The sequence below is a fragment of the Anabrus simplex genome, chromosome X (genome assembly GCF_040414725.1).
Source record: "Anabrus simplex isolate iqAnaSimp1 chromosome X, ASM4041472v1, whole genome shotgun sequence".
NCBI lineage: Eukaryota > Metazoa > Arthropoda > Insecta > Orthoptera > Tettigoniidae > Anabrus > Anabrus simplex.
In genome coordinates this window covers 219,525,352-219,553,016 of record NC_090279.1, presented here as the reverse complement: position 1 = coordinate 219,553,016, position 27,665 = coordinate 219,525,352, and the positions used below count along the sequence as shown (strand labels likewise).

The 27,665-nt window shown below is 38.9% G+C and overlaps 1 protein-coding gene across 1 annotated transcript in view; it reads left to right on the top strand.

Annotated features, from left to right (window-relative positions):
- LOC136885982 (PHD finger protein 12) overlaps positions 1–27,665 on the top strand; it is a 90,706-nt gene that overhangs the window by 41,675 nt on the left and 21,366 nt on the right. The window contains exons 7-12 of the mRNA XM_068230705.1: positions 12,614–12,746; positions 12,823–12,993; positions 13,492–13,659; positions 16,492–16,829; positions 20,215–20,342; positions 21,032–21,376. Coding sequence (XP_068086806.1) covers positions 12,614–12,746; positions 12,823–12,993; positions 13,492–13,659; positions 16,492–16,829; positions 20,215–20,342; positions 21,032–21,376 — 1,283 coding nt within the window. The remainder of the gene's footprint in view (positions 1–12,613; positions 12,747–12,822; positions 12,994–13,491; positions 13,660–16,491; positions 16,830–20,214; positions 20,343–21,031; positions 21,377–27,665) is intronic.

The following is a 27,665-nucleotide window of genomic DNA, read 5'->3' as shown; positions in this document are numbered from 1 at the left end:
ACTAACACTACATCAACCTGCACTCCCAATACATAACAAGCTCGCCCCTCCACTCTACCTTCCTCTATTCTGACAGCTCACCTTTGCGCATGACTCCGCCCATGCCCCTCCCCCCCAAAGCTCTCCACCCCTCCCGCCGCCATTGCTAACTGCATGTGCGTATTACCGACTGAGCCTCCTTCATAGTCCACCAATACTCATCAACAATTACCTCTCAGCGACACATCAGGTATGTAACATAACATTCACTCTTCATTACTTACCATAAACCTTTCTTACACACCAACTAATACTATTAACATCTCAATTACAGATAACTTCCACTTCATACAATACAACTTTCAACAACACGCCGGAACCCAGCGCACATCGGCACAAATATGGCGTGCCACTACGGCTCCTCTTCGCAGTCAGAATGAGAAGATGCCTCACCCCAGCTTTAACGCTCTGACTCTGCAGTTGCCGTATACATTCTAATCCCTCCACAGCAGTTCACAACACAAGCAACTCTATTCTATCTCACCAGACCAGTAAAAAACAATAACTTCATCCCGAAGTCCGCCATACTTTATTCCACGGAACAATATCAATTTGTCTCACCGGCATTTCACACCGATGTCTTCACATCACATTCGATGCTACAGAAGTCAACTAAAAGAATAAGTGAAAGTTTCAACCCGCAACATTTTCCTAATTAGCAATTACCCACTAATAACTGTCACCATTGTTGCCGTTCAAACGCACGGAATACCCATGAATCTCCATCTACACTGACCAGTCTCCGTACCGATCTCGGCACTGCAACTGGAAAACTTTCAGCTTAATGCCTATAAAACCTCATTTGGCTATGAAATATTTCCCTACCCCCGGTGATTTTAACTAAAATAAACTGCTCTACATATTTCTGAAATGTCAATGCTAAATCCTTCTTCCAACCTCTAAAACATCAGGACGCACTTGGTACTGAAAATTTTTTATCCTTGCACACCAGCTGCTCTTGTGTAATTATGTATATAATTGTAAATTCTCAACTATTCAATTAGATAATGTAATTACTATATAGTTACCAACTATTGACATTAGTTTTTATTACAAACATTTACGCTGAATGTTATAATGTAAATATTTTTAAAACTTTATCTCAACTGTTCAATTGAACAATGTAAATACTGTATGGTTACAAACATTGACGCCGAACACTACACCTTTTCTCCCTTAATTGTTATAATGTAAATATTTTTAAACTTTTTATTTTCCTATGATTGCGTCAACTGTTTCTCCAGAGCACCACTGCCGAACTCTACTATGTTAATTTTAGGCATTGGTGCTGACTTTTCATCTATAAACCTATATGTTCAACCATCACTTTTGTACAACTATTTCCCATACTTAATTTTTGTAGTTGTATTAATAATATGTATTATTTTGTACATGTCAACTACTAACCAGTTACCTGATTTTTTACCTTGAGGTGATATTTTGACTGATGATGCCCTCAATGAAGGGCGAAACATGTCTCAAGTGGAATCAATAATAAATTCCTAATTTATAAAATTTATATGTATTGAATAGGTGGAAAAAACAAACCTTTTAGCATCCTACAAATCTAATAATGCCTAGCCAAACGACAATCGACCACAAGTAGCTTTTAATTCTCTCATCTAATAAAATAAAGCGCATTAGATACAAAAGCACCCAAAATGATGGCGAAATCCGTTCATTTCTTAATCTTTCATTGTAAGTCTCCGGTATACTGTTCGTAGTCAGTTTCTGGAAATCATGTACCGCGCAGATTAGGCCTACATCTACTTTTAAAGGTTATGTTGAACTCGAAAACATGGTTTCGAATGTAACTATCGATTCTTAAAAGTTCTCGAATGCATTAAATTCAATTCCGCGTGTCACAAATCCAATGAAATTGTAAAGATAAAAGAAATATCAAAACTTCAGAAATTATGGTTATTCGTGACCTTGAGGTCATCTGGAAAGCGCGCTCGCTGCACATGTCAGTACGAGTTTGAAATGATACCAACCATTTAAAATATAACGTGCGCAAATAAAACTACTGCGGTTTTTGATATTTGAACACGAAAATGTAAAATTCCCAGTTTTACATTAGGACCTAAACAGTAATAAGCAATCCCAAGACCTCCCATGGCTTTCTTTTTTTTTTAAATTCAAGTTGCAACATCTGTTTTGGTCTCGCTAACATAATCATGTACGATAATATCAAAAATACTGAATTTGTGTTAAGAAGGAGCAGTTTCAATTCCTGCCTGAAAGCCCAGTTACTCTGCAGTGCCCTGAGGAAAGTGCCGAAAACTTCTTCGGCAGTACGATAAAAAAAAAAGTAAAAATATAAACATCTAACCCTGGACATAATATGGACGTTTTATAAGTGCGAACATTTGACGAAACTCGTTCAGTCTTCAAGCAGAGCTGTAGAAATGCGCCGTGTCTCCTTGCAATTGTTGTGGCCACTCTCTGCTTTATGATTTTCCGAGATTCTCTAAACAATACCACCCGAATGCGATGCTGAGATGGTCCCTTATGCAAGTTCACCGCCGATCGCTTTTCCAGTACCGGTACAGCACTTTCTTTAATTATCGCAGTGACGGGGCGTTAACGCCAAGATCCATAAATGTGCCATAGCCGTCCTTTCGTGAGATACAATTTATTAAAAAACGATTGATCGAGGATTTAGCGTTGATGGGACTGGGATTTCTGGACGGTTGATCCGGGAAATCGTTTCTTCGAGGAACGGATAATGTGGGACTTTTACAACGTGATTTAATTATGATGCTCGCGGGACCTTGTCATTTGAACGCATATTCCGGGAAAACGTATTTTCTGGGAACGGATAATCGAGGTTCCACTGTAAATAATTGTATAGCATAAGATGTATAGAAATGATAGGAACACCGGAAGGGATATGTCATAGCATAAACAAAATGACAGATTGGCATTTGAAGTGGGAGAAAGAAAATATGTAAGTACAAGACAATCTCCGTACACTGCACTCTCGTCCAATCCTTCAGAGAAGAAGTAGATCTAGAACAAGTGGTATTAATGAGCAGAGAGCACATGTGTGTGGAGCTTGTCCTTGTCCATTTGATGTTCTTATTTTTTTATATATGACTGGATTTGCAGCTATTTATATTGTGGGAGTCAGCTTTAATACAGTGAAAGATGGTTAGTGCCCTCCTCATTAACTTATTTTCCACCGGGCGAGTTAACCATGCAGTTAGGTGCGCGCAGCTCCGAGCTTGCGTCCGGGAGATAATGGGTTCGAACCCCACTGTCGGCAGCCCTGAAGATGAATGGTTATAAACTTCATATTATTGGTCCATATTGAACTGAGATTACATATAAATTATAAACATAAACATTTTCCACCTATTCAGTACATAGTTTTATTTACACTGTGTGTATTTACATTACCAACTGAAGATGGTTTTCCGTTACTTCCCATTTTCACACCAGGCAAATGCTGGGGCTGTACCTTAATTAACGCCACAGCAACTTCTTTCCCATTCCTAAGCCTTTCCTATCCCATTATCACCATAAGACCTATTTGTGTCAGTGCGACATACATACATACATACATACATCATAATTATAGACCGTTCAGTCTACAAGCCTCTGTGAATTTACTAAACGTCGCCACAATCCTCTGTTTGTAAATAGTGCTGTAGCCTCATTTGGTTCTATACCTCTTATCTTCAGATCGTTAGAAACTGAGTCTAACCATCATCATCTTGGTCTCCCTCTACTTCTCTTACACTCCATAACAGAGTCCATTATTCTCCTAGGTAACCTATCCTCCTCCATTCGCCTCACATGACCCACCACCGAAGCCGATTTATGCATACAGTTTCATCCATAGAGTTCATTCCTAACTTAGCCTTTATCTCCTCATTCCACACACCCTCCTGCCATTGTTCCCACCTGTTTGTACCAGAAATCAATCTCGGTACTTTCAAGTCTGTTATTTCTAACTTGTGAATAAAATATCCTGAGTCCACCCAGCTTTCACTCCCGTAGAGCAGTTGGTCTGAAAACTGTAAAGATAATTTGGTCCGGGAGCTGACTTCCTTTTTGCAGAATACTGTTGATTGCAATTGCAAGCTTACTGCATTAGCTTCACTGCACCTTGATTTGATCTCACTTACTATATTACCATCCTGGAAGAACACACATCCTAAATACTTGAAATTACTTACTGTTCGAGCTGAAATTAAATTCTGTTGAATTTCTTACCTACTGATATCAGTTTAGTCTTCGAAAGGCTAATTTTCATACCATACTCATTGCACCTATTTTAGCCCGCCTGGTGGCCATGATCGTTAAGGCGCTGAAGTCTAAAACGGTCTAACACCAAGGTTAGCCGGTTCGAGTCCCGTTGGTCGAAAAAAATTTCACCATCAGAATGTTGGCCGGCAGGGTAGGGGAGGTGGTGGTATACAATTTCTAATCACTAGATTACGTGCCAAAAGCCTGGATTAAATTCCAAACCTCTCCGCAGTCCTCATATGGAGTGAGGACATATGACGCTGTTGATGGTGATTCGTCCGTCGGATGGGGACGTTAAGCCTTGAGCAGACCCCTTGGTGCTATTCGACAGGAGTAGGCTATGTGCCGGCACCGGGTTTCACCCTCTCCCTACTATCATATATCACGTCATTCATTTCATCTCTCATTAACTCCTCTGATGAGGTTGACGTCAGGAAGGGCATCCGGTCATAAAAAACCGCCACGACAAATTCATCTCACCTCATACCCGACCCCGTAGGGAAACGGGACAAGAGTTGGGAAAAAAAAAAAAAAAACTCATTGCACCTATTTTCAAGTTGCAAGATATTAAGACTGCAGGCTTTCGGCACAATCTGCCATTAAGACCAAGTTGTCAGCATAGGCCAGACTGCTTACTACATTTCCACCTAACTGAATCCCTCCCTGCCACTTTATACCTTACAGCAGATGATGCATGTAAACTACGAACAACAAAGGTGAAAGATTACAGCCTTGCCTAACCCCTGTAAGTACCTTGAACCAAGAACTCATTCTACCATCAATTCTCACTGCAGCCCAATTGTCAACATAAATGCCTTTCATTGATTTTAATAACCTACCCTTAATCCCATAGTCCCCCAGTATGGCGAACATCTTTTCCCTCGGTACCCTGTCATATGCTTTCTCTAGATCTACAAAACATAAACACAGCTGTCTATTCTTCGTAACATTTTTCAGTTACCTGGCGCATACTGAAAATCTGATCCTGACAGCCTCTGTGTGGTCTGAAACCACACTGGTTTTCATCCAACTTCCTCTCAATGACGGATCGCACCCTCCCTTCCAAGATGCCAGTGAATACTTTGCCTGGTATACTAATCAATGAGGTACCTCGATAGTTGTTGCAATCCTTCCTGTTCCCTTGCGTATAGATAGGTGCAATTACTGCTTTTGTCCAATCTGAAGGTACCTTACCAACACTCCATGCTAATTTCACTATTCTATGAAGCAATTTTATCCCTGCCTTCGCACTGTACTTCACCATTTCAGGTCTAATTTCATCTATTCTTTTCCAATTCCTCAAGCGTAATTTCACCAACATCATTTTCCTCCTCCCCATGAGCTTGGCTGTTCACAATACCACCAGGACGGTTTCCTTTTACGTTGAGATGATGTTCAAAATATTCCCTCCACCACTCCAGTGATTCCCTGGGATATCAATTATGACAACCTGAATTACCCAAAACACTGTTCATTTCTGTTATCCCTCCCTTCCTAAGATTCTTTATTACTGTCTATAAAGGTTTCCCTGCTGCTTCACCTAGCGTTTCCAGGTTATTACCAAAATCTTCCCACGACTTCTTTTTGGATTCAGCAACTATTTGTTTTGCTCTATTTCTTTCATCTATTTATAATTCCCTGGCTGCCTTGGCCCTTGTTTGGAGCCATTTCTGATAAGCCTTCTTTTTACGTTTTTAAGATGTTCGCTTTTTCCCATATTTACACACAGTTGTTCATAGGCATTCCCTTACTGTTGCTACTACAGCATCCCTGTATGTCTGTCACCCATTCTCTTTCTATATCCTGAACCTGCTTTCTGTCCACTGTTTGGAACTTCCTACTAATTATATCCATGTACTTCTGCCTAATTTCCTTGTCCTGGAGTTTTTCTACCGTTATTCCTTTACAAACAGATTTCATTTTCTCTATCCTAGGCCTAGAGATACTTAGTTCACTACAAATCAGATAGTGATCTGTATCATTGAAAAATCCCCAAAAACCCGCTATTCTTAACAGATTTCCTGAATTCGAAGTTGGTCAAGAGAGTCTCTTTTGAGTGTAGCGGTGAATAGCTTTATGCTTGAAGAATGTATTCGTAACTGCTAAACTAGCTATACTAGCACAAAAGTCCAGCAAACTCTTCCCATTCCCATTAGCTTCCATATCTTCCCCACATTCGTATCCTTCAGTTCTATTTCCAACTCTTGTATTTAAAACGCCCATTTGCACTAGTCACTCAATGCTTCATAAAACTTGTCAGTTTCATCCTCAACTGCACCCTCACATGGTGAATACACTGAGACAATTATCGTCCTAATTCCTCCAACTGCCAAATGTACCCGCATCATTCGCTCGTTTATGTGCCTAAGAGAAACTATGCTGCGTGCAATGGTATTTCTGATGAACAGCCCTACCCCAGATTCTGCCCTTCCCTTTTTAACACCCATAAAGTACACTTTATAATCTCATATCTCTTCCATGTTATCTCCCCTTACCCAAATATCACTTACTCCTAGCACATCCAGATGCATCCTCTTTTCTGACTCAGCCAGTTCTACTTTCTTCCATAAGCCCCATTAATATTGATAGCTCCTCATCGAATTTCATTTCGTTCGCCAAGTTGTTTCCAAGGAATCCCTTGTTTGTCATATGGGAGTGGGACTCCGTTACTGCCATAGATCAGAGGCTGGCTTAAAATGTTCTGAGCTCGGTAATTCATGAAGCAGGATGCTACTCTACTTACACATAGTCCAAGTGACGATCTCTCCTCTAACATGTTATGGACCACCGGTGTATTGTATAGCCTTAGCCGCCTGAGCACAAGGAAGGCCATGACTCAGAATATGTCTGAGATGCCGACTCCCATTCCATAGCAACTGGTATCCGGACTCTCAGGACCACCTACTGGGCCACTCAGCCGTTGCCCATGGTTCACGAACTAGGACGTGACTGCAGTAACCCACACCATGAACCCCGGTTCGACGTAAAAAAAAAACCAACAACAACATTTTCCCGCTTAGGACATCATAAATTCGAAGTCCCGATTCTTGTCATATCATATCTATATAAAAATACCTCACTTAGTAAGATCACATTTTTCTTGGCCCTGAAAATGTTATTTGTCATCCCCTGTAAAACAAACGTGATTTCCAACTCGGATAAGATCTATCGCCACAGTTGTGTGATTACGGAAAAAGGCCTTAAATTCCTGAACTTCACAGGATAATTTTCACGTTCGGGGAGCAAGCCGTTAGCCTCATAAATGCTCAGTTTTGCTTGCCACTCAGCAGCAAGATTGCTGGATAACACAGTGAGTCATCTTGTATTTTGCATTCTATTCAGAAGTAGGAAATTTATTTTGTGATGAGTTGTGCAGTGAAGTGTAGCAAATATTTTTTGTGTGATATGGTAGCCTATGTCTGGATTAGGAACATATAAATATATCTACCACTTATTACAAGTACGATTACATTTATCTCTCCTTCTGAAAATGTTATTTGTTATCCCTTGTGTAAAAAACACTGTTTACAACTCGGGTAAGAACCGTCACCACAGTTGCATGATTATGGAAAAAATGAGCCTATTTATGCTTGTATTGCAAATTCCATTCAGAAGTTAGAAATTTATTTTGAGTTAAGTTTTACAGTGAAGTTTTGTCGCATGATGCGTTTGCCTATGTCTGGATTAGGAACATGATCGTGTGAAATTGACTAGCGTGGTGCATATTTGTCTTGTGATAGCCTAGTTATAGTTATGGAAAAAGTCGTAAAGTTCCTTGCTAATGAGACAAAATTACAATCTTACAGAAAGTGGACTGGCATCCGCATCTTTAAGCGTGCAGAAGTCGCGAATGTTGATCTCTCGCCTTTGAGTTTCGACTCAGTCATTTGACTTGGTTGAAATTTTTCAAAATGGCGGTCAAAGTCATTCCTTCTGATTCCTCCTGGTCGCACATGGTCGAGTGTGACCAGAAAATAATGTTTAATAACCCACTGCTCTGAAATAAAAGGCTTACAATTTTATCTGCCATGCAGTAATATTTCAATATTTTTATTGGCTCCCATGCATATGTTTTCATTGTTTGGTATTTTTCACCTTTCATTGCACTTGTTTATTGTATAAGCCCCAGCAGGAAAGGTTCTCATATTTCATCTCTTGTGTTTTTCACACCTTTTAATACTTTCCTCTCATGTTTAGAAATCCAGATATAGTTTTTCCTTTACTCGCAGATACATGCCATAAAATGCCCTCATGTTTCCATACCCCTGTTGGATACTTTTTATTTGTATATTCAGTGGTATGTTTTCTTGCTTAACACGTTCATTTTTGTTGTCCTCTGCAGAAATCTTATAACGAGGTTTTACTGTATATGGTGTGGGCGATTACAGTCCGTTTTTCATTTACTCTCAGACGTTCTTGTTGGATGGTGTAAGAATATAAAATTAAGAGAAGAAACTTTTGCAGGTGTACTTTTCCTGCCGGGCTGAGTGGCTCAGATGGTTACGGTGCTGGCCTTCTGACCACAGTTTGGCAGGTTCGATCCTGGCTCAATCTGGTGGTATTTCAAGGTTGTCAGATACGTCGCCCTTGTGTTAGTAGATGTGCTGGCACGCAAAAGAACTCCTGCAGGACTGAATTCCGCCACCTTGGCGTCGCTGTAATCTGTAACAAATTAGCAGGACATAAAAGCAATAATATTATTTTTAATAAGGCGGAAATGCATTACTGTCCCTTGATGCGAGTTGGCGCGTATCGTGACGCAATCGAGCCTTCCGGAAAGATGTGCTATGCCTTTTACACGCTGAACGAAATGTAGAGTGATGACACTGCACTCATATCACAGCTGTTCCCATCGGCTGACGTCATTGAGGCGCAGAATCTGGTGACGGCGCTTCTCGCGCGGAGCACATTTTTCTCCTCTGGCTCATATCTGGTGATGTGAGGTGTGAATAGCAGCAGTTTCGTATAGTGATACGGAAGAATTGTTAATTGAATTGGTGCGGGTGCATGAGAATCTCTATGATATAGGTTTGATTAACTATAGAAACCAGCGAATGCGGCACGAGGCATGGGACGAAATACGAAAGGAATTAAAAGATCATAGGTTAGCACTAAACTGTACAAATTTTAATAGGTATTCAGTTGTTGAAAACAGTCCACACTTTTACTTATGGTTATTATCGCAGTAATATTAATAATAATTTAAATACTACACAAATTACAAATTATCCTGTTGAATTAGAGATTGGTGAATGGATGTTTGTTTGATCCATTCACTGCCGCACAGTTCTTTTCTTTTTTGTTCAATTTATTGTTCCTCGACGAACAATTGGTAATTGCCATGGCAGAGAACCTTCAGGCGAGTTGAAGTAATTTTTGAAATTTTCTCGAATCTGAAAAGCCTCGTGTAGGATTCCCCCGAATCAGTTGCAAATGCAGGGCGTTCTTTGTTCAAAAATTTCATGCTGATGAGTTTATGTAAGTAGTTGAATTCATCGTTGTTCAGTCTGAAGTACATCTGAAATCTTTGTGAATGCTCATTTAGCTCCCGTACTAAATGACATTTCCTCTGAATTACTGACTGCCTTAGGAGAAACCAGCATGGCAAGGCTATTCCATTTAGTGTGTAAGATGTATGAGACAGGAGATGTCCCATCCGATTTTTGGCAGAATGTTGTTATACCTATTCCCAAGGAAGCCGGTGCTAACAGGTGTGAAAAATATTGCACCATTAGTTTAGTATCTCATGCCTGCAAAATTTTAACACGTATTATTTACAGAAGAATGGAAAAACAAGTTGAAGCTGAGTTGGGAGAAGATTAGTTTGGCTTTAGAAGAAATGTAGGAAGACGTGAAGCAATCCTGACTTTACGTCTGATCTTCGAGAATCGAATCAAGAAGGACAAGCCCACATAAATTGCATTCGTAGATCTAGAAAAGGCATTCGATAATGTTGATTGGACAAAGGTATTTGAGATTCTGAAGGTGATTGGGATCAGATACCGAGAATGAAGAATCATCTACAATCTGTATAAAAATCAGTGTGCAGTGATAAGAATCGAGGGCTTTGAAAAAGCAGCAGCAATCCAGAAAGGAGTGAGGCAAGGCTGCAGTTTGTCTCCCCCTCCTTTTCATTGTTTACAAAGAACAGGCAGTAAAGTAAATCGAAGAGGAATTTGGAAAGGTAATCACAATTCAAGGAGAGGAAATCAAAATGTTGAGATTTGCCGATGATATTGTTATTTTATCTGAGACTGCAGAAGATCTCGAGAAGCTGCTGAATGGTATGGACGAAGTCTTGGGTAAGGAGTACAAGATTAATATAAATTAGTCTAAAACAAAAGTAATGGAGTGCAGTCGAATGAAGGCGGGTGATGCAGGAAATATTAAATTAGGAAATGAAGTCTTAAAGGAAGTAGATGAATATTGTTATTTGGATAGTAATATAAATAACGATGGCAGAAGTAAGGAGGCCATAAAATGCAGACTAGCACAATAAGGAAGAGCTTCCTTAAGAAAAGAAATTTGCTTATTTCAAACATTGATATAGGAATTAGAAAGATGTTCTTGAAGACTTTCGTGTGGAGCGTGGCATTGTATGGAAGCGAAATATGGACGATAACTAGCTCAGAAAGAAAAGAGAATAGAAGCTTTTGGAATGTGGTGTTACAGAAGAATGCTGAAGGTGAGATGGATAGATCGAATCACAAATGAAGAGATACTGAATCGAATTGGCGAGAGGAGATCGATTTGGCTAAATTTATAATCTATTAGTTTCATTTCCATATTGATTACTACTACAACATAAAAATAATTTGGAAGCCTCCACCTTATCAATATAATATTTATTTACTGCATTATAGTAAATAAATATTGTATTGATAAGGTGGAGGCTTCCAAATTATTTTTGTGTTGGCTAAATTTGACGAGAAGAAGAGATAGAATGATAGGACACATCTTAAGACACCCAGGACTTGTTCAGTTGGTTTTTGAAGGAAGTGTAGGTGGTAAGAACAGTAGGGGTAGACCAAGGTATGAATATGACAAGCAGATTAGAGCAGATGTAGGATGCAGTAGTTACGTAGAAATGAAAAGGTTAGCACATGATAGGGTGACATGGAGGGCTGCATCAAACCAGTCTATAGAGTCATGACTCAAACACAACACACACTAAATTGTGGTATTCACCCTTTTCTTTCCTCCGTGAATTACTTTCAGTCGTTTGACACGCAGTACTCATGGCAACAGAAACAGCGTACGAATCCATCATCAGAATCCGATGAACTGGATGTACCATCTTAGCTTGCCATCGGACGAAGTTTACTTTGATCTGTGAACGTGAGGACAGTTGTGTTTCCGCCTTTGTTGTTGTTGTTATGATTATTAAGCACTAGTGCAAAAAAGTGTGGAATGTTGTTCATAAATTAAATGGTGTGAATAGGAGTGGATTTTTAAAATGTGAGGTCAACGTGATTCGCTTGATTATCTTTCTTTGCGATGTAAATTTTTTTAATATTTATATTCGATGTGTAAAATTTTTAGATCTGTGTTATGTTTGTGAAGTGGTGTGAGTTGTCATATATATGTTCGCCAAATCCTGAGTGTCTGTTGTATCTAATTGCATTTTCATGTTCTTTGTACTTGGCGTGGAAGGTATGTTTCGTTTGGTGAATCTACGTGGCATGACAATTTGTTTCTTGGCATTTGAATTCCTAAATTCCTCTTTTAGGAAAATGATGTTTGTTATTTAGAGTACATTTATGAATTTGTTTTTGTAATGTGTTGTTTGTTCTGAATGCTTCCTTTTTGAACACACACAAAATGGCGAATAGGTGGTCACTAGAGGGTGATTGTGTCGTGAAGGGAGCCATATTTAAGTACATTCGATAATCACTCTCATCCCTTGTTCCAGTTGCTGACAAGTCATAGGAACAGTCGTTCCTTTATTTCCGGTAGCACACGTTCCTAGCAGAATGTACCGTAATCTTTTAGCGTTATCGTCCATAATTTCGAGTTGCTATTGTGTAATTGTGTGTAATTTTATTTTTGTTTTCTCTTCCTTGGGCCATTTTCTTCCCTTCTATTGTACATTCTTGGCGTTATCTATCATTAGATACATAGTACAGTATGTCCATTTTTTGCATTGTGATTTAATCTTTGTGCTGTGTGAGTTTATTATGTCCAATGTTTTTCCAGCCATGTGTTGAACTTCTTTCTTCAAAATAATTTTGTTCTCATAATTTTGCAGTCTGTAATAATTGATAATAATGAAATTTTTGTCGAAGTTATTCTCCTCCTTCATGCGCTGTTATGTTGGCAGGAGTTGCCGGAAGGCCCCGCTGGTGGCTTGCGACTACTGCCCGCTGCTCTTCCACCAGGACTGTCTGGATCCACCCTTGACGTCCTTGCCCACGGGTCACTGGATGTGTCCCAACCACCCCGAGCACTTTCTTGTAAGTTTATTGGTTGCCCTTTGGTAGGTGATGTGTATTGAGGCTTAGTATGAAGTTAATGTTCTCCTTTGTGCAGGACAAGAGTCTACTGACATCGTGTAGTGCCACGGAGCGTGTCAAGCTCTGGGATCGCTACTCTGGTCCCATCGACCAAGATGCCATCAAGTGCGAGTTCATCAGGAAGGCTCATAGACGCTTCCCTCCCTTCCGGTACAAAGTGAGACTGGCTCCCAGAAATACAGTCAGGGTTAGTCAAGTGTTTTAGTTCATGTGTGTTCCTTTCCTTGTTACTATGTGACTTGATTTGTTTATTCCTTTCCGTTACTTATATTTATCTGTCTCCTGTATTCACATTAGTTTTGGTACCTTTCTATCCCTGGTTTCTTCTTATGGCACATTTCCCACACCAGGACTGGAGATCTGTCAGTGTGCCCTCATGATGGAGCTTGTCAGGGGGCTCAGATGAAGTAGGTCTTGTCTTCCCACACCGACCTGTCATTGTGTGTTTCTGTTCATATTCCTCTCTCTCTGTATACAGCTTGTTTTTCCTACAAACATCGTGTTTTACAAAACATAAATGTATCAGATTGCCCATCATATTTATTGTTTTTTAATTATGATTTTTTAAATCTTAGATGGTACATGTTATGATTGGTAGATATTTATATGAAATGTTGTTTCATTGAAACCTGTATAAGGTGCTTCACAGATCAGAATGTTTATGTGGTTACTGTTCATATTTCAGGTGCCAGATGCTGTTAAGGCGCACTACAAATGTCCTCCACCTCTCGTTCCATCGTTACGGGATGTACTGCGCGAGGATAAAGTGTTGGACGCAATGGAACAGCGGGCGCAGAAGGAAGCGGAGGAAATGAGGCGGTTTGGAACTGCTACTCCTGAGGAGCAAGAGATGGTATGTATTTCTCCTGTATGAGGATTAGCACGTCCCGAACAGAGATGAACAGCAGAATAATTTGGTTGTATTTTAACATGCTGTCCATGTTTTAAATTTGAGCATTGAGTCCAGTGTTGTTTTTACTAGTTTTCTAATGGAAGGTTTGACGCAAGTGCGATAATAGGTATAACTTGAAAACAATATTCTCTTACCCATCGAGCTTGAATAATAATAATAATATTATTATTATTATTATTATTATTATTATTATTATTATTATTATTATTATTATTATTATTATTTCTATGTATAGCTATGAAGTGTTACATCATGTTATTATTTGTATTATTATAATAATACGATCGCGTTGTGTGTAAGGTTATGAAACGTGTTGTACATGGTCACGGATATCAGTTCCGTTAATGTAAATACTTGTAAATTAATAATTTATTCTTACCTGTATAATTTGTAATCCATAATTATGAAACACACTGTAACTTTCAGAATGGTATAGGACCAGAACGGTGGAGAAAATGTTTTGTTAAAACGTACGATTCCAGGAAATAGAAATATACATATTGCACTCAAGTTTAACAAGGCCAAATTAGTAAAAGTTAGCCACTAATTTTGGGGATTTTAGGTCGTGTAATGCTTATAATATGCTGACACGTTGCCAATACAATCTTGGCTATTGCTCTAAAGATGATCCTGGTCCCAGGTTTGAAATACGTCAGCATATCGTAAGCATTACACGACCTGGTATCCCCAAAATTAACTGTTATAATGTCATTTAGAGGTCATGAAAGTCTACGTAGTAAGATTAGCTGGTATGATTTTCTAAACATTTTCTTTTTTACTACACAGACCGCTGCGTTGTCAGCGTAACTCGATACACTCAGTGTTTCCTGTCAGTGAACTGAGCCAGTAGCGTTGCATAGTCTGAGTACTGCAGTATAAGTCTACATAGCAGTTGACTGTAGGCAGTTTGATGGTCATTTAGGTTCATGAAAAAATGGCTAGCACATGAAATACGAACAAAAAGAAATTTAAAAGCTATCTTTAGTCCAACTGCTTTGAGATCTTGCTGAGTTTCTTGGATTCATTGCCCTCCTGTCTTCTTTCCAAGATTTATCATCACTAGTTGTTGTAAAAGCAGAGTTCCTGGCAGTCGCAACACTTGAAAGAAATACAATATTTATGCACTTTCTGATGATTTTTCTTTGAGTTTTGAGGAGCTGATCAGTTCTTTAGCTTTTAATTTGGACAAGCATAACTGGCTTCCAGGAGACTTGCGCTTTTATTGTATAGTGTTTAATCTTAGTGTCTATTGACAGGCATTTCTTGTTATACGTTGACCAGATTAGAAATTAGGCCCTTTTCATTTTGTTAGTTCTATTTATCCATGTTTCTTTCTCATTTAACTTGTGTGTGATTATTTCTTCTCCACTATATTTAAATTGTAAAACTATATTAATTTTTTTTTTTTTTTTTGTAATTTATGAAGACTTTATTTATACTCATTGATTTCATGGGAATGATCTTGGTTTTCTCAAAGGATATTTGTAATCCTATTTTTAGGGCAATTTTTTGGACTGGTGATATAGTTCAAAATGGATGTATGTTTGTGTATTCCAGTATAGCTCTTGAACACATGGAGCATTTTCAATCAAACTTGGTACATGTATGACCTATCTGGAAAAAAAAAATACTATGTGGGGTAAGACACCCCTAAGGGGTGAGCTATATAAGTGTTGAATTTGTAGTTTTCAGGGTTGCTGAGATGAATTGTTACATTTTGGATACTGTTTAGCCTCCATCAGCATGGGGTGTGAGAATGGGTGAAAAATAAAATGTCCTAATGATGAAATAAGTTTTTGGGGCCACTAGCCTGACAGTTGGAATCTTGTACGTATCACATATTTTTACACTGTAATCATACGTTTAAAAACCTGAAAATTAAAGTGCTTTGATTTTACAATAGAAATACATTTGATTCCTTTCAAAGACTCAGATAATACCAGGGCAGCACTGGGTACAGCTAGTTTACGTATTCAAAGGCCAAGCAAAAGTCGCTTCTGGGCAAAAATTAACAATATTTTGTAGGACGGTTGGATTGATCTGTCGAGTACCATGACTATTGTCTATTGCCATCAAGCAGCGGCAAAATGCAGCTGAGCCACGAATGGTCCATCATAACCTTTTGCAAGAGTTTTACACGAGATGAGCTTGGGGCAATTTTGAGTTAATGATTATAGGCCTTAAAAGGTTTCCTTGTAGATGAACTGCTCAGTGCCGGCTGCCTCTCAGCTCGCTCCTTCCCTCCCTGCTTTCACAAAAACAACACCACCACCTAAACCATTCATGCAAATTACATAGTGTAAAGAGTAATTTTAAAATTACTGAGGCAAATAGATAAAAGTTTTGTGATAAATTTTTAATATGGTTTCTAATTGTGACATTGGTTTTCTTTGTAAATTAAGACATAAATGACCTTTTATAGATGGGTATATACCATCCTGGACTTGCGGAGATTTTTATGCTGTCAACAATTCTTCCATGCATACTTAGGGTCTGTCGTTGAAAGTTTAAGCAACGTTAGTTAAGAAAGCACTCAGATAGCCATTTTTTTCTTCAACTTTTACTAAAATAGTCATTGTTGAACACTTTTTCTTCGTGTGCTAATATTTCATACACCTAGACTTCCCTCGATAAATGCTATTTGCAACAGTAAAAAACCCCATCAGAACCCTACTTTTGTTTCTCAACATTGGCCTACAAAGACGTTATTTTGTAATTTTTTTTTTTCCTATTTTGAGTGTGACCTGATGAGTTGCTTTTTGTGTTTTGCAGTGGCTTAGTAGCGTCGTGTCGCTCCAGACGAGTATTGCATGCCACATGGAGACACAGAAGCTGCAACAACAAGATCAGAAACCGGTGGTGGTGTCGAGTGAAAGTGAACCCATTAAGATACAATGTTCTCTCTCGGATAGTGCTGTGAATAGTGGCCTGGTGCAGGCGCCGGGTCACGCCCTTGTGTTGAACGGTGCAACGACAAGTAAAGTAGTTTTAAACGGACCTGTGTCGTTGCTCAAGGACAAGCAGCATCAGAACGGAGAGGTGAAGTGCAAAGAAGAGTCGACGTTCAGTAACGGTGTGGGACAAGTTATCACAGCGAAAGTCAAATCTGGGTGAGTACATTCTTCTCAAGTGAATTAAAAGTTTAGCCTCATGCTGCTTTTTTATTGCCAATTAGTTATACAGTTGTCAAAAAAAAAAAAAAAGTTCATTTTGTGTTTGAGATCACGGATAAATGCTCGACAGACTTTCTCGGGTATAGTTGAGTTCTGCTCTAGTATATAGTAGTATAGCAGTATTAAGGGGGCCGAATCAGAAAATGTCAAAGTTCTCTGTTAATATTAGCTGCATTATAAAACTGCACGGTATAAAAATTGTTCAAAATATAATTTCTGACCTTATATTGTGTACGTCTATTGTACAAGGAGTAATAACAGGGATGTTTGCAATAATTATTACATTTTCTCTGCAAATATTAGGCAAATATAAAGAAATGTACAGTTTCCGATCTTCTACATCTCTTACGTTTTTACCCTACAAGTTATGATAACAGAATTATTAAAGAACATAGTGACTATCACTGGGCAGTTTTTGGTGAGAAAGGGACATCCGTAGCAAGACACATTTTGACAGGAAAAAGAGTTAGTCACATCCAGCATCTTGATGCAGGTAACAAGCTAGCTTATCCCACACATTACTTGCATGTGCGTAATATGAGTTAGCTAGTCTTGCTCATTTTGTCATGACCCAAACAATAATTCAGTGTTTTGTTAGACTTCTTTGAATTGTTTTTTCACTGAGACAAAAATGATGTTATTGTCCTAAATACCCTACAATATCATTACATTATTTTACTGTCTTATGACAATTGTAAACATATACAGTAAAATCTCATTAAGACTTTTCTGCAAGGGACAAGGGAAGAGAACGTATTTACGAGGAAACGTAGTATTGAATACGTGAATAAAAACTATCCCCTGGCATATGGGAACAGTTTGTACTTTTTTTTTTCAACATGCATGTATTGTACCTCGTGTATGTATGGACTATCAACAAGAATGGGAAAGTCCTCTTATTCAGTACTGTATGTATTTATTACTTTGGGACTAGTTTCGACCCTTGTATTGGGTCATCTTCAGCCTTAAATTATAAATGGAAAAGAACATTACATTGTTTTCACAGTTGTAAGAAACCGAAAGAAGACTGAGGATTCTTGTCTGAGAGGAGGAAGTAGTCAAATGAAATGTGTTCGTAAAAGTCAGTTTCCAGATTTAAATGATTTTCTCATGAATTGGTTTAAACAAGCTCAGGCTTTGAATATTTCTAGTGATTTGGGCCAAGGTATCACAGTTCTCCATCAAAATGGGATTGTGTAACTTCAAGGCATCTAATTGATTGCTTGAAATTTAAAAAAAAAAATTTAAATGCAATAAACTTTAACACAAATCTGTATGTTGGGAGGCTGCCATTGTCATTGTAGATAGTGTTCAGACATGGAGAGATACGACACTGCTGGAAATCTTAAAGGACTCTAGTCCTGATGTTTTTAATGGAGATGAAGAGGGGCTCTTTTTCCAGCTTCTTCGTAATGAAGTGCACGTGCTAAAATGTAAGAAATGCCATGGAGGTGAACTCGGTAAAGAGAGTCTGCAACGTGAGTGGGAAGTGGAAGAATCCACACAGTTTGTACATACCTGTCCATGCCAATACATGGCAAATAACAATGCTTGCATCGATCATCAGTTTTTGAGAACTAGATGCGATCACTTGATGCCAGAATGGAAGTGCAGCAGAGGAAAACATATTGTTCATTGACCGATGTGCTGTGCACCCAATTAATACGTCTTATTTGAGAAATGTACGTGTAGTGTTTGTTCCCGCGAACTGTACAAGTCATCTCAAACCGTTGGATCAGGGCATCATCCGGATGTATGAAGTAGAAATATAAAAGGATGCTCGTGCAGAAATGGTTGGCTTTCCTGGGAATGGCTTCGTGATAAAATCTCATTTTTGGATGCCATGCAATTCTTAAAATGTGCTTGGGAATGTGTAAATGAGACTGTTTATGGAAAGTGCGTTGATCGTATGGATGAACCAGAGTTGAATTTTGCCACATATATTGAATTTGATGACAGTGTTGCCACCTGCGCAGTGCATGAACAGTAACGAGGATGAAAATGAAACGGGTGAGATCTGCTGCATTCAGCAGCGGTAGAAGCTACGATCGTAGTACACCGTTACGTGCCGTGGGTGACCAGACTCGATACTCTTGTATATAATTTCGAACGAAAGCAGAAGCAGTCTACTTTAGAAACATTTCTTACACCCGAGTGATGCGGAAGTTATCTTTCTTTATTCTGAATCAAATTCTTGACATTCTTTGTGGAGTTTTACATTTTGATGGAAATACTGACATGCATAGTTTGTTTCTAAGGTTTTTCCTGGATGTTTTATTATGTTTTTTTTTTAAACGTACTATTTCTTTATTTATTTCATTAATTACAATCTTAAACACTTGTTTCTTTGATATGGTCCCCACAAAAACTTCTTAACCAGTTTTTGGCTGTACTGCAGTTCACATTCTTCCTAAAACAAATGTTATGTTGAACTTCTAGTTGAAGCCTTATATTTTGGAACAGTCACTGGGTTCTTAAACATTGCTTACTTCTCACACTCTTTGACCATCAACTACACTCGCCCCTGTGCGAGAGTGTGACTGGCGGCCATTTTTGTACGACAACAATTTGGCAGTACCCGCATTAGCACTTCTCACAAGTATATTTCTAGGCTATCGTGCGATGAATTTTCACACACTTAACTGTACCACTTGACACACAGTATATTTCTAACTAACCGGGCTGAGTTGCTCAGATGGTTGAGGTCCCGGCCTTCTGACCCCAATTTTGCAGGTTCAATTCTGGCTCAGTCCGGTGGTATTTGAAGGTGATCAATTACATCAGCCTCATATCAGTAGATTTACTGGCATTTAAAACTCCTGAGGGACTAATTTCCGGCACCTTGGCATCTCCAAGAACCGGCAAAATTATTTAGTGAGGGGAAAAAGTATTATTAGGCGAGAGTGATCGTCCGTATGAACAGGTGAAACATTTACGATAGAATACTCAGAATGAAGAGATAAAGGCTAAGTTTTGAATGAACTCGGTGGAGGAAGCTCTACGCATAAACTGGCTTCGGTGCTGGGGTCGTGAGGTAAATGGAGGAGGATGGGTTACCTAAGAGAACAATGGATTTAGCTATAGAGGGTAAGAGAAGTAGAGGAGACCAAGACAGTGATAGACTTTGAGTTTAATGATGTAATGGTAAGAGTTATGGAATTAAACAGAGAGGGTTGCAAATAGAGGATTGTAGAGGCATCTAGTTAATGCACAAAGGCTTGCAGACTAAATACTGTAAGATATATGTATGTGTGTTTTAAGGTAGTGTTTGATACTGGTAAGGTACATAAGATTTAGTGGTCAGTTATTTTGTGTCTTTCAGGACCACATCGATACTCCAGTCTCGTCAGGGCTGCACTCTTCCATCGGTTGGGAAGGTTGCAGTCGTCACTACGCCGTCTTCTGCGACATCGCAGTGCAGTACCAAAGTCGTCACTCTTCGTGCAGCCAGTGAGTATCAAAGTGTGAAATCCTGTACATACAGTACTGCTAGTCCCTGTCAAACTTGTGGATGTGTTTTACATCTTAGTGAGTCATCAGTGTATGCATATACTGGATATCATGAGAGTTTTTACAAGATGTGTCACATTGGCTGAAATATAAATGGATTTTGAATGTAAGATAGCCATTAAGTTATGATGGTGTTTTACTTGAACATAAACTATCAGATGATCTGTCATTTATTGCAATCTTCTGGGGATTGGTGTGTGATTATAACCTTCAGAAGCTAATTCTTAAAGTAAGTTTGTTTGTTTGTTTGTTTATTTATTTATTTATTTATTTAATTAATTAATTAATTAATTAATGTAAGTGAGGGCGTCAATCCATCACTTACTCAATCCATTCTTTTATATTTCATTCCACCGTGTTATTCTGTTTTAAGACTTTGGCATATACATATGTATCTTGGCTAGGCTGATGATGGCCCATACAGGGTTGAAACTAGTACCTCGTAACTTTTTGTAAACATCGCAATTTGTGTAAAGTATTGAGTAGGTGGATTAAACCTTGTATTTATTTTATATGTACTCCAGAATGTATTATTTTCTGTTACACTGTCTTGTTTTGTTTGTTGTATTGTGAGGCTCCATAGCCGTCAATCTCTCTCTCTCGACGGGATGTTGTTTGTCTGTACGTAGGCAGAAGTGGGTCTTCATCACCAACTCTGGTGCTCAACTCGGTCCCTGCAGGCAAGGGATCCTTGTGCCAGCTGAACGCACAGTTGCAGGCCGCTCTGTCTGGGAGTCTGGACGTTACTAAGCTGGACGATAGACTGGTGCACCTCCTGGCGTACCAGCGATTGCAGCAGCTCTTCCCCGTCAACTCGTCTCCGACGACGACCACGGCCCCCTCTGTTGTAACCCCGCAGCCTGTCGTGTCTCTTCCCAGGGAGAGTCAGGTGCAGGCCAGGGCACTCCTGTGTCCCCTCACGGGCAAGGGGAGCCCCTGCTCCATGTCGTACCGCACCCTCACTGTCGGCACTGGTGAGTAGCTTCTTTGCTCTATCAACAAAAATACACATACTAATGGGGCCAAAACAGGAAGTGTCAAATAATATTCAAGGTGTGTGAGATTCCAATCTTTTGTGTTTCCTGAGAGGAATAATCAGAGATATTCAAGATTATTATATTTTCTACGTACTTTGAAATATATCAGGAACTATTCACTCTTAAGTGACAGTAATGATTTCCTATCATGAATATCAGATATGATTGAACCGTATGAATTTAGGAAGTTCGCAAATTTAGATTTTGATTTAATCCATAAAAAATGACTTATATGGAAATATTGTAAGCTGCAAACCTCCCCCCGTTAGGTTGAAATCCTTAATGTCACTGAGCTGGAAGAAAACTTAACACTGACAGTTATCTCTTGTTTCTGCTGTGTGACAATTACAGAAGTAACCTCTCAACAGATACGCAGCTGGTAGTAGACAAGTTAGAGTGGAAATACACTGCTGTCTTCTGCCCCTGTAAGAAGTGTCAAATGAGGGAAAATCTATATAAATATAAGAAAAAGAGGCAAGAAGGAAGAAAAATTACTTTTCATTCAGATTGTAAAAGACACAAAAACACAAGAAAATATTTTTATATATGATAAGTAGTGGAAATGGAATGTATGCATATAAATAATCAAAGATGGTAAACTAAGGAGGAGGATAGGGAATGCCTCTTCTTTATCCAACCCTCTGTATCAAGAAAAAAGACCTTTCATAATCCTCTGCCCTCATGATGGGATAGAAATTAGAACTGATGAAGGGAGAGTCCAGTGACTGGACTTAGTCCTTGCCTTTCTTCTCTGTTTTCTTTGTCAACCCTTGTCCTTCTGCATTTCCGTGTTCATCATTGTCGGTCCTTTCATTATTTTACGTTTTCCACTTTAACCTGTTATTGTGTGTTTGGTGTTCTTATTCTGCTTCCTCTGAGTTCTGTTACTTAAAAGAAGAAAGACATGTTGTAGCATTGTGACACTGTGTTGGGCGTGGAAAGGGCTGGACAGTTGTGTTGCAGCAGACACCTCGTCTGGCAGGCACCCTTTAACAGGCCTGGTGTTTTCTCTGCGGCACTCAGTAGAATCTGGGCTAACCATGGCAGACTTCTGAGATGAGGAAAGGTTGCGGAGTGTAGCTGCAGCTTCCAAAGGCAGACAGTTGAAGAGTCCCATTTCACAGACTGTCAAGGGAACACCAAAGACAGTAGACTACATAAATTTGTAAATATTGTTGTCATAGTTCATATTGTTCTCTTTTTAGTTAATATGTAATGCCATCGTTCTCCATCTCCGGTTTACAGAATGTGGTATACAAACTCTTGTTCTTGGACATCTTTCCACACAAATCTTTTATCCTCCACCTCTGATTTTAGTGTCTCTTATCCAGTATTTTCTTGGTCCTTTTTTCTTCCACTATGAGGGTGAAGTATTTCCTTGCAGTTCTCAGCATGTTATTAGTGCCTTACGCTTAGTAAAAATAGCACTAGTTTCCTCTGTTGGTATGATGTGACATATTTACTATGCTACAATGACTGGCAGAAAATCACTTTAATATTCTTATAATTTTCCAATTTAAAGGTAATTTAGAATTGAGTAATGCATATTTATCATTGGTTAGTACGGTTTTATTGGCTGCATTGACCCTTCTTGTCTTCACTTTATTGCACAACAAATGACAAGTGGGTCATTTCATCGTTAAGTTTAGTTGAAAACATGCATCTGACACCTCAAGATATTGTTCTGATTGATGATGGACACTGCTGCCAACACCATGGTGCAAGAGGCAGTGAAACATACAGAAGAAGTGGAAGACAGACTTCAGCTCACGATGACTGATTTCTCATTAGCCAGGTTCTGAGTTATTGCCGTATAGCTCCAGCGTGTGTTTGGTGAGCAAGGGGACTGTTCGACTATGCTTCCGAGATCAAAATCTTCAGCCATGACAGCCTGCTACAGGAACCATTCAGTAGAACAGCGTTGTTCTCCGGCAAGTCCAGGATCTCCCTTAAATCACCAGATGATTGGGAAAGAGTTGGGAGACTACCTGGAGAGTACTTTCCCTGTAAGGATGCTGTTTGGCAGAGGCTCTGTTATGGTGTGTCGGGGGCAACGTTCACCACTACTGAGATCCATTTATTGGAGATAAATTCATATTCGTGCACGATAATGCTTGTTGGCATTAGAGAGATTGTTCGACTCGGCTGGCAAGCTAAATCCCACAGAAGTTGGGTAGACTAATCCGAGGCCATAATCCTGTTCCAGAGACATCTCAGTAATGGAAAAGTATAGACCAGAGAGACATCAGAACCTTACCCGAGAGAGGGGGACACATCAGATATAAAGTGTTTGTTTCTATTATTGTTAGTGTAGACTTAACTTGCGTGCATTAACAAGATTGGTGGGTAGAAAGTTGTATAGAAATTTTGACCAAACTTCAGAGAAAGTGTCGACTTTGTACCCACGATGGTCAGTGTCTCAAAATTGGTTTAAAAGGCATGAATTTGTGTCGTAAGTTCATAAACTTGTAATCGTCAACTGGAATAATATTCCCCCTTTCCATTCCCTGGCATTATGACGGCACTGCCTCAGCTGTGATTCTCGAGTCTACTAGTACCGCTCAGACCATTTGATCCAACCGTTGTGTAGGTCTCTGTCCTCTCGGCTGCTTTCCAAGAGGATGGTCACCACCACCAACATTATCTTTCGAATCATTATAAGCCTTGTAAGGTTGTTCGTTTTGTGCATAAAATGACCAAAGTATTTCAGGTATCTTCTACTATGGGTCTTTTCTGCTCTGATGGCGGGCAGCGTACGTGCTGTCAGGGAAAGCGGGGAACGTGGGGCCGACCAATTCAGCACGACGCAAGAGGCCGTTAAGGGAAAGAGACCGAGGCCACTACTACAACGTTGCCAGGATTTCCCGTGAGAGCTTGAAAGTTGTGCTGAAATCTACATAACCGTGAAATACAGACCTTCGTATGTTATACTTCGAGTATGGCCTGTGGATGAGTTTTATTATTTTTAGACAAGCTTCCGACACTCTCTGTGCACTTTATACAAACTCGCTAAAGTGCCATTATTTTCTCCTTCCTTTGAAAGATAAGAAATGTAATTAAACCAACGTACAAAAGAAAGCCCTCTTAAATTTACAATTATATAAATTTCATTTATTTTTGGCCCAAATGTTGTCTTCGTTTGATTGGATTTCATTTCCAACTACATGTGGACTATAAATTGAATATTAACGATTTTATCCAAGATTCCGGTGTTGTAAAAATTCTTATGACTCAGGCGACTATAACAGCTGACGAGACCCCAACTCGCGCAGTGATAAATTCTAGTCAATACTATTGAGAAGCCCCAATTCAAGTTGTGATCAATCCAAACTACAATTGGAGGTCTGGTCATTGTAAAAAATGTAATTCATTGTTCATAATTCTGGCAAGGTTAATGCACTTATTGTACATACTCTACATATTGTAAACTGTGTAAATAGCGTAAGACAATTGTATTTAGCATTAAGTTAGTTTCTTCTTCTTCTTCTTTTATGACCACATAGGATCAGTTTAGTCAGTCCGTCGTTCAGGTCTCTTTGAAGGGATTGTTCGGGCTTTGCGGTCCTCCCAGTACTTCTTCAGACGCTCCGATCTTCGTGCCCTTTCCTCAGTTGAAAATGTGCGTGTTGTTGGTTTGTTTTGTGTAAGGGTAAAGCGGAGGTTTGTATTCTTGAGTTTTGTATTCAATTTTATCTTATTTTTGGTGTCTTCTGTTGTAAGGCCTATTTCCTTCAGATCCTCTCTTACTTCTCTGATCCATTTACATCCTGTTGTGGTATTTTTTGAGACGAGATTGTGTTGTACTGGTTGTTTCAGAAGTCTCGAGTCCTGCATCCTCATGATATGTCCAAAGAATCCCAGTCTCCTCTTACGCATAGTATCTGTAATGGGTTCTAGCTCTTTGTACACGACTTTGTTAGGTATTAACCGCCACTGTCCATCTTTCTGATATTTTTTGTTGATACAGGTTCTTCCAATCCTCCTTTCAATTTTCTGAAGTCTGTCAGTCTTTGATTGTTTATTCAGGTAAAAGAGTGTTTCTGCTGCATATGTAGCTTCCGGTTTTATAACTGTGTTGTAGTGTTTTATTTTTGTATTTATTGATAGACATTTCTTTTTGTAGATATCCCATGTTAATTTTTGTGCTTTAGCTAATCTATTTGTTCTTACTTGGATTGAGATTTTTTCATTTAAGTTGTGTGTTATTACTTCTCCAAGATATTTAAACTGAGTTACTATTTTGATTTTATGACCATTTATGGTGACTTCTTTTAGCTGTGTTGGTTTTTGGGGCATAATTTCTGTTTTTTCAAATGATATTTTGAGGCCAATTTTATTTGCAATGTTTTGAAGTTCTGATATCTGGGTTTTTGCTTCTTTTATGTCCACTGCTAGTAATGCTAAATCGTCAGCAAAACCCAGGCAATTTGTTTTGATTTTTTGGCCAATCTTTATTTTGGGGGGACATTTTCTAAACCATTCCCTCATTATCATTTCTAGAGCACAGTTAAATAATAGTGGTGAGAGCCCATCTCCCTGCCGTAGTCCAGTTTTAATTTCAAATGTCTCTGATGTTTCACCCCTAAACTTCACTTTTGACTTGGTATTGGTGAGAGTCAATTTTATCATGTTTATTAATTTGGGGTGTAGTCCAAGGTGTCTTAAAATTTTAAACAGAGATTCTCTATGGATGCAATCATAAGCTTTCTTGAAATCTACAAATGTTATCACCATATCTCTGTTTCTTCTCCTGTTATAGTCCATTATCAACTTAAGACTCATGATCTGATCAGGACAGCTCCTCCAGGGTCTGAAACCTCCTTGATATTCTCCTAGTTCTTTCTCAAGTTGTAAACTTATCCTATTAAGGATGATTATTGAAAATATTTTGTATGTTATGTCTAGGAGAGAGATTCCCCTGTAGTTATTAGGGTCGGTTTTGTCCCCTTTTTTGTGCAGAGGATGAATGAGGGCTGTTGTCCAGTGTTCTGGTGTTAGTTTACTATAAGTTCCAATGTTTATATTTTTAATTCTTGACCTTAGGATTAATATAGGCTGAAGATGCCCATAACTAGGGCGAAACATGTCCCTAACTGGTGTGTTTCATTCATGTAGAATTTAACCACTAAAAATATATATTTGTATTGAAAAGGTGGACACAATAATTTTAATCTTGAAAGAGTTTACTTATATTTGTGAACATTGCCGATCATTTTTCTACCCTGGCTCCTTTTTACCATTGTATGATATATAGTGCACTTATTACATACAACAACAACATAGAGCAATGCAAATAGAAACAAAGTAACGTCGCATCACATGCCACAAACACGCTAATCAAAGAATGCAATAAAGGACGCGGCAAGAATTACTCATAAAACAAGAATAATCCTAAAACAAACGCATCAAACAAGCTCTTTGTAATACCCACATGCAACGCTGTAAGGGTCTGTACTACGGCAGCCGGATAAAAGTGCGGTATAAATTTATTTGGCAGTTTGGACATTTATCTGGAAGTTCGGTTGAAACCGTGTACTACGACTTTCGTTTATGTGCAATCTGGGAAAATATTCTCGAGTATAGCTATGCCGAAGTTGGAGAGGCTGTTAAAGCTCTTATCTGGGACTTATCGGGGACGCTACTGTAAAGAATCAAGATGGCTACTCATGAAGATGAATCTACATCTGCATGATGCTGTACGAAATTAAGTTGTTACAATGTAATTTATGTATCTATTTATAAAGTATGTCATGCTTCCTGTCCAGCTATAACAGATTTCCCAAGTTAGCAAGTTGTTGCTACTGAGTATATCAGTAGTACACAAGCAGTCAACCGCAAGCTTCATGGGTAGCTGTGGTCGTTAGGGCAGCAAAGTTTGCTGATAAGCAGTTTTTCGTGGATTCGAGTCCCAATAGTCTAACATTTTTTTACCTTGTAAATGGTAGTCGGTAGGGTACTGGAGGTGATAGCACACATTTCCTAATCATTAAAATGCGTGTCAAAAGTGTGGGTTCTATTCCAAATCTATCCGCGGCGCACATATGGAGTAAAGGTATACGACGTTGCTCATGGCGATTCGTCCGTCGAATGAGGATGTTAAGGAGGTTATATTTCTTTTACTTCATAACAACTTGCTACAAAAGTATTTACGCTAAAGTGAGATAAATGCTTGCCAGTTACTATTCTCACATTGTATTGAAAAGAAAGAAACTAACTGCTTATTCAA